This window comes from Diadema setosum, chromosome 14, assembly GCF_964275005.1.
Source record: "Diadema setosum chromosome 14, eeDiaSeto1, whole genome shotgun sequence".
NCBI classification, from domain to species: Eukaryota; Metazoa; Echinodermata; class Echinoidea; order Diadematoida; family Diadematidae; genus Diadema; species Diadema setosum.
This window is the reverse complement of record NC_092698.1, coordinates 7,217,465-7,233,355: the sequence shown is the minus strand read 5'-3', so window position 1 is coordinate 7,233,355 and position 15,891 is coordinate 7,217,465. Positions and strand designations below refer to the sequence as shown.

The window sequence follows — 15,891 nt, the reverse complement described above, 5'->3', positions numbered from 1 at the left end:
AGAAAAGGTCGTTACACTCTATGTTGATAGTCCCTTTTGTTTCGCTGATCTCCACACAGTCCACACAGTCCTAACGCAAGATGAGTACGCGCGAAATAAAAGTGCGTTGCACTGTGGACTATCATGTGACCTAAGTCACTTGATAGTACACAGTGCAACGCACTTTCACTTCAGTGCCGCGCGGTGCGTGCAGCAAATTCATTGTTTTGTCATCTACGCGCACACGTAGCCTAAGCCCTAAGGATACCTAAAGACAGCTAAAACGGTTTCAGATGTGGAATAAAATGGGAATTTCTAGGACCCTAGATGTGGAATATAAAGCAAATAATCAACTTTCAGTTTCAGGCAATGAGACAAACTATCACTTCCTCGGCGATCTGAATGTGTATGCTATCTTTCCTCAGCTGCGCTTCGGAAAGATAGCTACTGTACATCCAGATCGCCTCGGAAGTGATAGTTTGTCCCATCACCTTCACCAATGTTGATTATTTGCTTACCAACCTCATGTGGTGGATGACCTCATAGTATGCCTGCAAAGTTGGCTCTTGTGTTGCAAAATATGCAAGCTTGCCCAAAAATAAATTGGCTGGTATTAATCTTGCATTGTGAGCTATGATTAAATTCAAAAGACAATATAATTTGATGTTATGAAACATGTGATATATTGATGAGACATGGTATCCTGAATATGTACTTGTGCGGGCATGAGAAATACATGTACTGTGGTTTGTTATGGGATACTTCACCAACTGATCAACTCTTAGCAGATGTGGTATGATACATGATACGGAATAAATATTGAAAAAATGACGAATATGTTTTAATGATTTGTGAAACTCCACTCAGACTTTTGATACTTCACCATGGTATACTGTACACATTTGTATCATACCATAGCACATCTTTCTAATGCATTTATACTACTTTCGAAATGCCATTCATGATTATTTTTCTCCCTTATTGTTCTCTCTTGCTAAAGATTATGAAGAAATCCTTGCTAGATCGGTGTTTGATGTAACAAGATTTGTAGTGTTACATATATGTTGGTTTGTCTTGTTTTTGTGTATTTGTGTGTATAGAATTCCATGCTACCTCCATCAGAGCGGCATCGTCCACAAACCAAGAAGGCACCAACCGGAAAGTTTGACCGCCAGAAACTTTTGGACTTTCTGGAGAAGAAAGCAAAAGAAGAGAAGGACTGGGAGGAGAATGTGCCCTTTGTGCGTGGGCAGAAGAGAGGTATGTGGAATAATGGACCAAAACCCATGCCCTGGGTTATGTATTAAGCATCTCTCCCCCCCCCCCCCCCATTTGTGTATCTAATACCAAATCTAACAATATACATGATATCTACCAATGTCACGGATGGTATCTATCATCTTTACTCTTTACCTACAAAACAAAGAAAAAGACAAACATTGAGCACTCACATGACATGCGTTTTCATCAGAAAAACTTTAAGTACCAGCAAATTTTACAAGACAAAAATATGTGATATTAGAAACTCCGTCAAGTTTGTATCAAAGAGCTGAGCATTTGTGTTGAAGTGAACCTCTCCCCCCCCCCAAAAAAAAAAGAAGAAAAGAAGAAGAAGAAGAAAAAAATATATATATACATGTTATTGAAATGATGCACTAGCCGTCACAATATCAGGAAAGATCAGATATTCATAACAGCTACAAAGTCAGGCAGGGATGTGATTGTTTGTTTGTTTTTGTATGTAGTTTTATAAACAATGTCAGTAGATAGGACAACCTACTGAACTCTGATCTTGCTCACTTTGCATATGAATGAATGTATAGAAAAATTTTTTATGTTTGCCCAGGATTATTTTGCAGTTGACTACATGCCAGAACCATGTATGTCACATGTGTTCACGAACATCTTTGTCTTTCTTCGGGATTCAGAAAACATGTCCAGTTCTGCTTTTCATTACAATGGGCATCAGTGATGTAAAATTTTGCAGTCTTTTGAATCTTGATTTAGGTGAATACCGTCCAGCATATCCTAGCATGGCAAAAGACAACAGCTGATTGCTTGTGCTATGAAAATAGATGTCTCTATTCCAAATAGCAAACAGAGTATGAATGAAATCAGCTATTAAAGCCAAAACATAGTTCTGGTACGCCTGCAAAAGTTGTCAAGTTTCGCTCCCAAATGTGAACGTATGACTAAGAAATGCGCGGAATAACGCTGTAATAACAAGATATTCGATGGGTAATGATATTAACCAAAAAGGTTCAGTCTCAGAACTTACCCGAACGGGGTCAGGCTAAACTCAGACTCGGGGATAACTTGGCCTCGCTTTGACGGCGGGCTGAGTTGTATTGGTTGTCCCTCTGGATTGTACAGTGTTGTACTATGGGAGCGGCCTGTATAAACTAGCGCTTTGCGTTCTGGCTACTCGCAATAATGGTCCGAGTTGTTACAACGCGCGCATCAAAAAACCTCTTTGGCGCGCATGCAAAATTAGTGTGCTCCTGTCAAGCACCTCTAAAAACAATCAAAGACGCTTGATAAACAACAACAAAAACTTATGAAAGACAGCGCGTCTCAGCAACTCAGGTGATGTATGTATAGGCTTAATGACCGCGCGCTGTCCATTTGTTTTGTACAGGATTAGCACGCACTTTCCTGTCTGTTCAGTTAGGCCTCGTTTGGTATTATACAGTAGAATATGGCGATCACAAACTGCGTGTAAATTGTCTGAAATAGGGTCGAGTTTTCCCTCAGACCGAGTTAGTCTGGATCCTTCTGGAATAAAAGTTGGTTTTCCGACTTTTATTATTTTTCTCAAAATACTCCAAAACGACTCATCATCCCGACAAATCGCGTCAGCCAGGTAAGTTTCTTTGTAGACTCTTTCGATATATTGCAAGCAAATATGAAATGGTGCCAGACGGGTTCTCAAACCCTTACCAAAACTATGTATTTCACTTTAAAGATGCAAGCACTTTTGAGAAAATATGTGGATGGCAGCATGTACTTGTGACCTATGTGCATGTGGATCTTTTCTAACCTCAACATGATTGATTTTGTAAAACAGGCAAAGTGTATGAGAACAAGAAGGAAGACAAGGAGAAGGATAACATCAAGGAGAATGGAAACCGAGAGCCAGAGGAGTGGGAGAAGGAGCTGGACCATGCTACAGAGGAGGATCTCGTAGAATTAGCAGGTCAGTGGTGTGACAGGGTTGCACTCGTTCATTCTTTCATTCATTCACTCATTCATTCATTCATTCATTCATTCACTCATTCACTCATTCATTCATTCATTCATCTATCCATTCATTCAATCAGTCATCAACCATTAATTCATTCATTCATCCATCCATCCATTCATTCATTCATTCATTCATCCATTCATTCATTCATCCATCCATCCATCCATCTATCCATTAATTAATTAATTAATTCATTCATTCATTCATCCATCCATCCATCCATCTATCCATCCATCCATTCATTCATTCATTCATTCATTCATTTACTCATCCATTCATTCATTCATCCATCCATCCATATCTTTTGTTCATTTGTTCATATACATACAGAGGAGGATCTCATAGAATGAGCAGGTTATCGGTGTGACAGTGTGTCCACACATCCATTGATTTGTTACTGTATACGCTATATATTTCACGTGGGTTTTATTTTCGCGAATTTCGCGAGTTGGGAGCTATTCGCGAAATCAACAACACGCGAAAATATTACCTTCCAAAATGAATCCCTTGCCTTGATGATTCGAACATTTCAGTACTAGTATACCATGTCACGGCTTACCGAACAGACCATACTGGCTAAGCTTGTTCACGTACATATAGCACGTCCACGTCTAACTACTAACTAGTTTACACAGCCCAGTCGCTACGTAGCATTCGCACAGCACAGCGTATTAACAGCGTCTGGGGTGGTCGAGCTAGTCCACGTCTACATACGAATACTGTAGAGCCAATCCATTATCGCAACCCCTCGTACCACTCGTCAGTAATCTAGCGCGATGGACTTAACCACTTCAAAAATGTTGAATTCTAACTTACTAGTTCGCAGAGTTTGGTAATTTTTTTTTTTCATGCAGTGTATAACTAGTATCATTCTTATTTGCTAGTAAGTTGAAAATTCACACTTTCTTTGCCACTTCATATTTTCTCTGGTCCCCCAATCGCGAATTTAACCACTCGCGAAAATGTGTGACAGCGGCAATTTGCGAAAATTTATGTACGCGAAAATTATAGCGTATACAGTAGTTGATTAATCTTCAATAGTGACCACACTATGACAGCTGCCAATAACAACAGATTCCTTTTCTTTATGTTATACTCAGTATATCTAAAATGAGTTTGGTTGTGATTGTACCTGGATAACCTCATTATCTCAAAGGAAATTAAAGTTTTTAAATTGCACACTTACCAGTTTTTGATACTGTTTGACATCCTGTTAAAGTGGAAGAAATTTTGAGAAGTGTTTAACATGGCATCACAAGAGTGTTTGAATTAGAATATGTTTCTGCTAGTTCAATACTTCGGTAATGAGAGTAGATCAAGATCAGAAAACATATCGTCTTCTTCAGAAGAAGTAGTTTGGCATTATGCTTCATGATGCCTTGTGTCTGACCATCACACCAGGTATCCTTGGACTGCACGGCATGTTGGATCAGGAGCAGTACGATGCCTCACAACGCAGTGTAGGACTGGGCACGGAGAGGATGAAGTTTCACGGTAAGCTGGAGACTAGTAGAGCCAGGACCCTTCAACAGTTCCCAAGCAAAGTTTGAATGTCTCTGACCCTCTCAGACAAGGGGGTCATTTGTAAATGAGATGCTGTGGCATTTCTTTGTTGTGTTGAATTTATTAAGTTTCAAAACCTTCATGCTGTATTGAAGATCCCTGTTGCAACCTTAAAGGGTGTGTACAGTTCTGGTCAAGGTGAGGATTTAGCTTTTAACGTTTTGCGAGATATTCAGAAACCACTCTATGAGATGTCAAAGAGCATGCAGTTCTCAGGGGTATCAAAAGTTTATTCGATGAAAATCGGTTTTGAAATGGCTGAGATATCCAAAAACATGGTGAAACAAAGAGATCCTAATAAAGTTGTGGCATGTCGCCTTTTATTATTAGCACTTTTTTGGATATCTCAGCCATTTTGAAAACCAATTTTCATCAAATAAACGTTGAATCCTTCTTAAAATTACATGCTCTTTCATAGTTCATAAGAGGCTTTTCATTATCTCACTTAGGAATGTCAAAAACATGAATCCCCACCTCAACCAGTACTGTACAGTTCCTTTAACTTTGTTCTCCCAGTTTGTCTATTATTTAAACATTGGACACTGTGTATCAAGGGTAATGAATGTGGCACCAAGTACTCTATAGGCCAGCTATTGTATGAAGGTCTCACTTTTGAACTGAAAATAAAAATCTATTGAATTCTCTTCATATTTTCATATCACTGTCCCATTGTGACATCACATTGTTGTAGCCTTTCCATACACCTGTGACGGCACTTGGATTCAGCCAAAATTTCTAGTAGCGAAATTCGTAACTAAGGAATGGTCACTGATTCAGTGTCAAACTTCACTGATGTGTTCTACTAATTTTGATGCATTTCATGGATTCACATAATATACATATTTGGGTCAAATTTCCCTTTAAATGCTGTTTCACATAATATACATATTTGGGTCAAATTTCCCTTTAAATGCTATGTAATTTTCCTGTGAATGATGCACGGAAGTTGTATGATGGTGTAATAAGGACTTCCAGGTGGATTTCTAATCTTGCATTGACGAAGCAGCTGGATGTGCTCCCATAATCACCCTCAGGATTTTAGGAGACCTTTTAATTAAGCCCGATACAGTTGAAAAACGGAGAAGTGAAGTTGATTACACCACCATCTGCATGCACTGTGATAGCCCCCTTTCCAGTGAAGCGGCATGCTTCTATTGTAGCCGTATGAGGGAGGCGACTCCAGAGGATACTGTAAAAGTAGAAATTTTTGTGCATTTTTCGCAACCAAAAACTAGCACGAAAATAGAAGCATGCAAATATTTCTGCTTGTTTCATATACCACTATGTAATGTCTTAAATCTGCGGAATTGGAAACATTTGAAATTCATCTCACTTGGCCAAGTGCAAAAAATTACTCGTGCAGAGATATCCTCTTGTACAGTAGCTTCAAAACAGGTGAGGAGCACTCAACAGGAATCAAACTAAGCACTAGATAGCAAGATGATGGCTTGTCAAAAGTTGCACACAAAAAAAAAAAAGATCTAAACAAATCTGTTTCATCCCTAGAAATTGATTGATTACTTGTCAGTGTAGGGGAGGAAGAGTTAAGCTTCAAATCTGTGGCATTTTCGAGTGAGGTTAGGCCGGTTGCTGGGTGTAAGAGGGTGACTGGAGAATGACCAAAACTCATCAGCTGTTGATTAACCATGTGAGGCCATTTTATTATTAGCTCGCAAAGCATACTTTATGTGAAACAGACCATTTGTGTTTTGTGAGGGCAATTCTAATTGGTCCAATGCACACAGTCATTGCAGTTCTTAAAACTGGTTCAGTGAACTAGATTTTAGTGTGAGTCAACCCTGTGCAAAGTGACACAGATTCTACATTTGAGCCCACCACAATTTTTTTTTCACTCATTTTATTCCTAGTGAAAAATTATATCAATTTTGGGTTAGTTCTCCTGTGTTTGTGTTTATTTCATTTTATTTTGGTCAAATTTCTTCTAAAAAAATACAGTTTTTAACCAAAGATATTGCCAGCCTCAGATGGTGGCAACACTTATTGACTAAGTGTACATGGTTGTCATTCAGAGATGTTTCATTGCAGTGGCTGAATGGATAAATTTCAAAAAGTCAACGATTCTGGGATGAATATATCACTACGTTTATGATCATAAAAATAGTCCTGAAATCCTCCTCAGCTTAATGTTTCAGATTGACAAACTGCCATATAAGAGTTGATCAAATGATCAAAGCATAGTTGTTGTTTTTTCTTTCTGACTGGTCTGTTGAAATTGATTTTACATTGTAATTGACTTTATTTCATGCAATCGAAGAGTTTCATCACAAACAGGTTAAGAGCCATTTGTAAACATTTAGCTTGTGCATCTTCAGATAGAGCAAAACAAAACATTTTTAGGTATACCTCACATGTTACATAACAAGGAATATTTGTGAAGTTATAAGTTAAGATATTCCATATTTTCTAATTATTTTCTTTGGTTTTTCTTTTTAACAGCTTTAATCCAAATTAAGAAGAATGGAATTAATTCGTTATGTGATCAAACTCTGCAATTGTTTTCATCGTACATCTTAGATATCATTACTTGTTTATGCCTCCTTGCTATGTAGCTGTCACCAAGGCAACTATACCAAAGGGCGACTTCCAATTGGAGCCACCCAACACGACCGACGTAGAGGGCTCACTTAAGAAACTAAAGGCCAACGACAAAGAGCTGAAGAATCTCAACTTGAATAACATCAAGGTACGACTTCAGTTTATCTGAGAAGATGTTGTATGAGGTTGGTGCACAGGAATCATATAGGTCCATTGCACAAACTGGTCCTCAGCACTGACTGCAGTATTCTGTTGAATCTACTTGTTTTCCCCATTGTAGGATGCTAATGCCGTGCTTCACCTCTGTGAACATGGGTACATCTGGACGTAATTTGCTAAAATTTTGAGACTGTGAAAGGGGTAGACGTCAGAAATTCTAAGAAAATGAGCTCTGCAGTGTTTCACTCCATAGTCATTGTAATAAAAAAAAAGAGAAAGAAATCAATGTGATCTTGTTATTTTCTGAGTACTTCTCATCAACAGTTGGTTTTAATACATGGGTTCTAATGGTGATTAGCTGTTTATGCGCCACCCACGTGTTTTACATTATTGTGAGACTGCAATGCAGGCATACCTTGGGAAAACATTCTGTTTTTCACCTCCATGTAATTTTGTTACAGATTTTTTGTTTTGCTGGACATGCAATGACATGAGCAAAGTTGCAGAGGAAATTCCAACTGCTGCTTTGATTTAAATTTTATTGCAAATATATCATTTTTCTTTCAAATGACCAGTAGCTACATTATTGTCCAGGCATGACTTTTGCACTTAAAACAGTGACAGAAACTTCGAATTTACTTGAAAATCCAATAGGAAACACCGCTTGATATTCAGTTACCACTCGATGCCGGATACATGTGAGAGGAATGGTTAAGCTTTGATGTTATTGCAGCATTTAGTGATTTATTGATCAGTCTGTGCGGGCTTGTGTGTTTGAGCAAAATATGTGAACTTTGCACGCCGTTGACTGAGTCAGGCATGTGGAATGGGGCATGTAAAGAGTTCAAGTAATGTATAAGTTACAGTTGCATCTACAGTGACATTTATAAAGGGAAGTTTGTGCTAGACCTTGTTAGAATGATCATAATGGGCTCTTTCACTGATTCAATGGATTCTACTTCAATTTTTTAAATACCTCTCTCTGTCTCTCTACATTAATTGACTATTGATTGATTCATAAGTAATTGGATCGTCATTATGATTTTTATCGTTGTTATTAGTTGTAGTCATAGAAGTGCCCCATTATTTTTCTTCAATGTTCTTATATTTGTGATCATCACTATTACTGCTTTTTCTGCTGTTTCTATCCTGTTTGCCTGGTAATGTGACAGGAGATAAAAATGGACCTAATTAAAGATATCTTTGCTGCTGTCGGTGACAACACAGTACTGGAGTCACTGAGTATGGCGAGTACAGGTCTTGCAGACAAAGCAGCACTGGTGAGTGACTACATTTGAGCTTCATGCAGCCACATATCTCCCATTCAAACCTCTCTTAAAGGCTACCTGTTTGTAGCAGCCACCTGCAGAGTCTGGCCACCATAGTTCCCAGTGCAGGAGAACACTGTAAAAGCTGTTAGTGTCATGGGGAGTAAATTTTCCGTAAATTTCACAAATCACAGTTGGGGCACGAATTTAACAACACATGAAAATATCGCCACCTGATCTTAATCGCATTCAATTTGGGGAGTAAATGGGCAGGCGTTAGTGTCCTAGTGATAGCCTCCTTGTCAGCTGGTGAAAACAACATCACGTGAAAATGTCTGTATCCTCCTCATTGGTGAAAATGTCTATACTTGGAAAATAACAGCTTGTACAGTAGTGTTTGTACGGGAACAAGTATATGTGTCCCTCAAGTGGCTTTTCAAAGCTGATAGGATTGAAAAAGCATGTCGTTGGTTGAATGCCAGATGGGTGTGTAACTCAGTTGCCATGCAATTTTCAGTATTGTGGACTACTAGTATCTGTTCCTTCCCCTTGCTGAAAGCCACTCTCTGTCATAGAAATTGCAAGCAAAAACAAGCATAGAATTGTCACATGAGACAAAGTAAAACTACCCGCGAGTGGCAAGTCCCAGCGAGAGGTCCTGTGGAGACCCATCTGTATTTCTGAAGTTAAGCCATTAAATTTAAAACTGAAGTCTGCTACCAGTGTTTGGTACTGGAAATGACTATCAATCAGCAAGGCTCGCTTTGCAAAAGCTCATGCATATTCATTTCCCACTGACAGCTGGTGGGCCAATGTAGCAATGCTTTTGGTCAAATTGACAGCCAGTATAGTAAAATTATTATGATGTAATATCAACAGCGCAATGCATTACTCCATCAAACTGGAATTATCATGGTTGCTGTCTTGCATACAGAGATTTGTGAACACGAACTGTGCATACTCCGTCAAAGAAGCACACAGAATTTTTGTGATATTTTTTAACTGATCCTGTCACATTCTTTTGTCGACCATAGGCAAAGTACATGTTACGTTACAGTTCCATTTTGATGCAATCATGTAAACAGTGTAAGGCCCTCATTTTTTTTTTCCAGTTGGATTAGTGCTCAATATTTCATGTAGGTGACCCAACCCTGTGGCAGTTGAGTGCTAATTTCTTTTTGCATTTTATATTGCACACAGCTCGCAGCTGAGGTACTAAAGAAAAACAAGACACTGAAAACACTAAACCTGGAGTCAAATTTCATCACTAGTGAAGGCATGAGCGCATTGTGTAAGGCAATGACAAATAACACAACGCTGACAGAACTGAGATTAGCAAACCAGGTAAGTGTGTTTACATTTTTGCATCTCTCTTTATTTCTGTCCGTATGTCAATATGTACCATATTTGAAGTGTGACTTGTTGGAACACCTAAAACTTGAGAGATGCAATGGAACATGTCAGTATGGCTAGAATGCTTGAACGTGTCATCCACGTATATTTTGGACAGAAATATTAACAGAATTGTAGAAATTAAAGACTATGTCCTCACACTGTCAATACTTTGCACTGATATCATGAAAGTTGCCCACAAGAATAAAAAGAGTTCATATGCTGATGTATTACTACTGTAAAACCAGAAACATTTGTGGTTTGAAACTTTTCTAATTGGAGCAGGCAGCCTTTTTCACGGCATGACACTTTTCATGAATTGCCACTGGCATTCAGTGTATTGTATCAACAAAAAATGTTTTTGCTTGCACTTTACTCGTAAATCATGACCCAACTGCTCTCTCATGTGTGGTGTGCTGTCCTGCCTGTTCTTTCTTATCGTCGCTGTGGTGACAAGACCTTGTATCTCAAATTTTGGTGAAAATGACTCTTGGATTAATGGTCAGATCGTCTGTTGAGAATGAGAAGGGCTTTAAGTCTTCTCGAACACTATGGGTTTTGTGGTCACTTAACGCCCTTATCATTCTCAACCGACGAGATAATCAGATAAGTAATGTCTTGTCCAAATCCTAGCTGTCTTACCCCCAAAACAAAAGCCACCACGGCATCTTAAAGGAAAGGCTGTCCCATCTGATAAACTGCTTTGGCTGTCATTTTTTTTTTTCTTTTGCTCTCCTGAACATTTGACATTTTATAGATATGAGGTTTTGTCCCCCCAGCGACGTTATGTCATAATCAAGTTTTGATTTCTTTAATCTGTCCAATCAGAGAGGACTAATGGGGAGCAAAGTGGAGCAGGAGTTTGCCAACATGTTGGAGAAGAAAAACAAGACGCTGCTGAAGCTAGGCCTTGCCTTCGAGCATGCGGGACCACGAGCCATGGCGCAAGAAGCGCTCATGAGGAACAACGAAAGCGGTGAGTGGATAACCAATGCTCATATCATTCTCCAAGAAAAGTCAAAAAGTCTTACTGTTATCAAAGCTTGCACAGCTTGCCTTGAATTAAAAGGTCTGACATGACCTGTGGTACATTTAAGAGTACATCATGTCTTTGCAGAAAGATGAAATATAGAAAATAAAAAACAAGTTTACCAACTGGCAGCAGCACAAAATTTGAGCAGCATCCTTTTTAGTATGTTGTTGACAGACTTTTTTCTCTGTAGACAAAACAAATAAATTAATTATTTCTAAATCAGGTAAGTTCACTGTAAAACGCTGTTTACCTTCAAAACAAATGTGACGGTAAAATCTTGATTTTTCTGTTTGAACGAGCATGTTGATGAGGGGAAAAATGAAAATCAGGTTTGTGTGGTAAGAATCATGTAAGAAAAAACATGGAAAGATAAATTCAAGGGGAGACATTATGAATGTTAGGTTGCAGGGTTTGGAAGAAGTGGTGGAACTATGAAAGAAGTAGAAAAAAAAATGTGGAACAGGACAATCTTTAAAGAGAAAAAGGAAAAAGATGTGTCTGTTTTGTGAGTGAACTCATTGTGTCTTGTTCAAAAGTCTACACAGATGATTGTTTTGTCTTGTATACCAATTTTTCTGGGTCTCACTTCCTACTGAGGAGTGTGACATGTTTATCCTTGCTGTCCATTGCAGTATCAACAATATGTCACATTGAGAACGAGTCTAAAGTCCATATTCAATGTCTCTGGCTCTCTCTACTTTTTTCCCCCCCTTTCAGTGCGCAAGCAGCGATCAGAAGATAAGTGAGGACTTCTTCAGCCGTGTGTGTGTGGCTCATCAACTCAAAAGTTGGACTTCCTGTACTTTATCTCCTTATCTCTCTTGAGTCTATATCTCTCTGTCTCTCTTTTCTCACCGTTGACTGTGGAAGTGTCTCAACTCTCTAGGTTTTGCAGCTTCTTTCCGCCAGTCCTTCATACCTCTGCAGCGTCGTCGATTCCGGTAGGAGGGGGGAGGGGGGGGGGGGGCGTTTGTCGTGTTTGGAAGGCTTACCTGCAATCAGTTTACACCTTGTGACGAGGAGTTGATGCTGTAGCAGTAAGACGGGATGTTTGTACATAACATTGACAAACTTGTGTGTTATCAGTGGCCAACGCGCTATGTAGAGTCAATTTTTCATGATGTCAAAGGGCCTTTTATTTGTAATCTTGGGTGTTCATTCTATCGCGATATCTATGTAATAATCATAGAAACAAGCAATGTTATGTGATATGCAAATCAATGTTTGTAACTTGCAATGTACTTTAAAACAAGACAGCATAATTCTGTCATCATCTCTTATTGGATCTGTGGTGACAACAACTGTAATATTTCTTTCCTTTTTTTGGTTTTTGGTAGTGCTAGAGCGCTGGGTTGCTGTTTTCATGCTATTAAAGGTGTTTGCGAAATGAAATTTAATTTGCATTGGTAGCAACTTTGTGCCCTTTTGTGAAGGAAGGGAAGTGTGTGCTACTCTGTTGGTCACAGAATGATTAGATACTTAACCATTATGAAATTTGAAATCAGGCAAATTGTCAAAGTGTTTTGTATTACCTGGGTGGTGATGGGGGGGGGGGGAGGGGTAGGGGAAGTTGAGCTGTGCTGTCATGCCCCGTAACAGTGGGCTGATTTCGATGAAGAGGCATGCAGTGTGCAACCATTCAACGACGGTCGCATCAGTACCCATTTTCCTTTGAATTCAGAGTGACAATACTGACTTTGTGCTGTGTGTAAATGTGAGTTTTTGTGTAGAAGTAAAAGTGCAATGAAGAGCTCATTTTTACCATATCTTGAGCTGAGTAAAGTCAACAGTTGCCATAGAAATGCATTGTAAACATATAAAATTTCAACACATGTTACGAATGATATAAAATCTCAACACATGTTATGAATGATAAGGGACCCAATGGCATGTTGAGAGTTCTGTCATGGTAGAATTACCATAATGGCAAGAACCACATCAGCCGCTTCTGTTCAGAATTTACAGTCGTTGTTTCAGTAACTGCTGTTATCGTTCTTTATGGCCGCAGTGAGTCTTTGATGCAGTTGGGTTTATGATAAGGGAATTCTCTCATGGAATTTTCGTTTCTAAATTCTGTAGCTGAAGTGTGTAACAAGCCAGCTTAATTTACCTTTCCCCTGTACAATGCATCACTGAAACTAGTGTACCATAATTCAGCAATAACTGATGTTTGCCAACTCCACTCCTTTATACTAGACTGTTTTAAGAGCAACACATGTATAAGCAAAGAAGTTAATTGATTTAATGATCCAGTACTACAACAAGTTTCATATATAATTTGGTATTCCGTTCAACCTTGATGGTATTTACATACCAGTATTTTGTATCCCAAATTCTCACATATTGGTATAATGCGTAGAAAATAATCAAAACTAACAGACATGTAACTAGGTGCGTATTGAAGTGCTGTATTGTCCACAGGTAAATTCAAAACTTTGATGTTGGTGTTTGCTATCTCTTCAGGAAGTGAACTGTTGTACCTCTTCCTCTTATCTTTTTTTTTTTTTTTTTTCATTCATCTGACATGAAACAATACCAATGACGTTAAATGGGAAAAGGAGCATGAGATAGAGTTCTGTTTGACATGAGTGAGATTTCATACAGTAGTTAGCCAAATTGGAGTAATCCTTTATTGCCATTACTGTTGGACAGGGAAGTCTTTATGGTGTGTACCAGGGACATCGGAAAAAAAAAAGTGTTACAGTGATTTGCATAATGTATTCAAGAATCTATTCATGGAATGTCAGTGTGTATAGTGGGCATTTCAGTCTGAATTTTAAAGCTATTAGTATGAATCAGTAAGGCCTTTCTCCAAGATGTGAACATATATGTGAACAGTAAGAAAGAAATAGCAGCAGTTCCGTAGATTTTCCTCTGGTGTACATAGGTGTCGTTTGTTCTCATAGGAAAGGTAAAGCTACTCCTGTTTGAAGTAGTGAGAAAATATACTCCTCTACAAGTTTTCACTACCACTTTGTACGATTTATCACAGCAATGGATATTGTACTATATGCTTCAAAGTATACAAATTCGTATATTCATATGTAGGAGTAAAGAATCACTTTATGGGTAGGTATACCGGATTCTTACTTTGGGTGATCATTTTGATGTGTTTTGTAGCAGAAAATATCTGCTATTCATGTTGGCTAATCAAAGTATGATGGGAGCATAGTGTGGCTATTGATTTCTGTGGTTAGTGATGCCCTGATTAACAAACAGCTGCCTATAATGAGGGAGAAAAAAACCCCAAATGAGCTGGAGCATGCAAAATTTGCTGTAATAAGTTTTAAAAGGCATTAGGGTCAACTGTCAGCTTCTTTGAGGCGAGATGCTGAAGTAGCTGCAGTGGTGGTATCATGTTTACTAGACCTTTAAAACTTTACAGGAGGTATACTATATTCATAAAGGAGATCTAACATATCTACCATGGAAGGGCTAAAGAAAGTAAAGTGCTATACATATCAGTGAAAAAAGATTTTTAACACTGTTGCCTATGCTGGGTATAAACCTTGCAGGAAAAAAAAATCTTGGTTTTCAGTATGTATTTAGTAAATATTATTTAAAGATTGTTATCAATCAAAACAAAGCTTCAAGATGCGCTCTATAGCTTTAATCATCTGTTTGATAGTCCATTGGTAGTGTAGGATCAACTGACGGGTTGTGGAACCTGTGTACATAGTATTATTTTGCTGAATAGAAGATATATATATATTTTTTTTTTTTTTTTTTTGCATACTGCACTGAAACAGATTTACAGCTATGCTGCAGATATGTGTTCCAGTTTGAATCCATAGTCATTATAGATAATAAGTCTTCATTTCTTTCCACATGCATTTTAGAGTATAGCTCCAGTCATTGGCTTTATTTAAGATTGTTATGGAAATTTTGTTCATACTATCTACTTTAAATATGAGAGGTGACAAACTGCAGTGGAATGGGAATAAGAGGACAGCAGCAACAAGGAGAGTTGTGTTCTCATAGATTATGAAAAAAGCGTGTAATGATATCGTCAAAACATGTAAATGTAGTGCTCACATCATGTACAAGTTTGAGTCGAAAATTAACTTAATTGATGTGTTCAGATCTGCATTTTAATAATTTTTGTCACATTGTGTTTGTATGTACCCACCATGACCACAGTTATTGTGTATGCATATTCTGCCTTCAAGATTTAAGTATGCACCATTTTGCACTCTTTTCCTATAAATTCTTTGAATGCTCTTAGGGGGAAATCATACAGTCTTGGATCTCATTTTGATGTTGATCGTAATTTCTTTTATATCAGTGTGTGCCTTTGGTCTGTGCAGTTCAAAACATACGTGTGCTATTTCTTGTCCACGTTTGGTCTGTGGCAAGACTTGGTGCATACGCAATATTTCCTCCCATTTTACTTTCCTGAGCTGTGGTGCCCAACTTCTGGTAGCCTGATGGGGGATTCACCTCCTTGAGTTACTCTGTCTGCGTGTGCTAATGCTTTTTCCGTATGACACAACATCCGATGAACACCATGCATGGCTGTAGTGGCATTTGCGTGCTGGTCAAGAGATTCCCAATTTGACCGCTTGGGAGCCAAGTATGGTTGAGCGCTGGAGAGAGGAGCATGATGCATGGTGGTCTTTCAAGTCATCCTCTGTACTCTGCTGTCACACCACACTGTTGGGCTAGATTGATTGTGCTCTCCAGGCATGGTGTAGCTG

General features: G+C 38.5%; 1 protein-coding gene across 1 annotated transcript in view; it reads left to right on the top strand.

The window, feature by feature from the left end:
• Window positions 1-12,130, top strand: part of LOC140237612 (tropomodulin-1-like) — a 33,545-nt gene extending 21,415 nt beyond the window's left edge. Inside the window, exons 3-10 of the mRNA XM_072317542.1 lie at window positions 1,080-1,239; window positions 3,047-3,175; window positions 4,625-4,717; window positions 7,357-7,490; window positions 8,674-8,781; window positions 9,970-10,113; window positions 10,990-11,137; window positions 11,912-12,130. Of these exons, the coding sequence (XP_072173643.1) occupies window positions 1,080-1,239; window positions 3,047-3,175; window positions 4,625-4,717; window positions 7,357-7,490; window positions 8,674-8,781; window positions 9,970-10,113; window positions 10,990-11,137; window positions 11,912-11,940 (945 nt within the window). The 3' untranslated portion in view covers window positions 11,941-12,130. The remainder of the gene's footprint in view (window positions 1-1,079; window positions 1,240-3,046; window positions 3,176-4,624; window positions 4,718-7,356; window positions 7,491-8,673; window positions 8,782-9,969; window positions 10,114-10,989; window positions 11,138-11,911) is intronic.
• The last annotated feature ends 3,761 nt before the right edge of the window (window positions 12,131-15,891 follow it).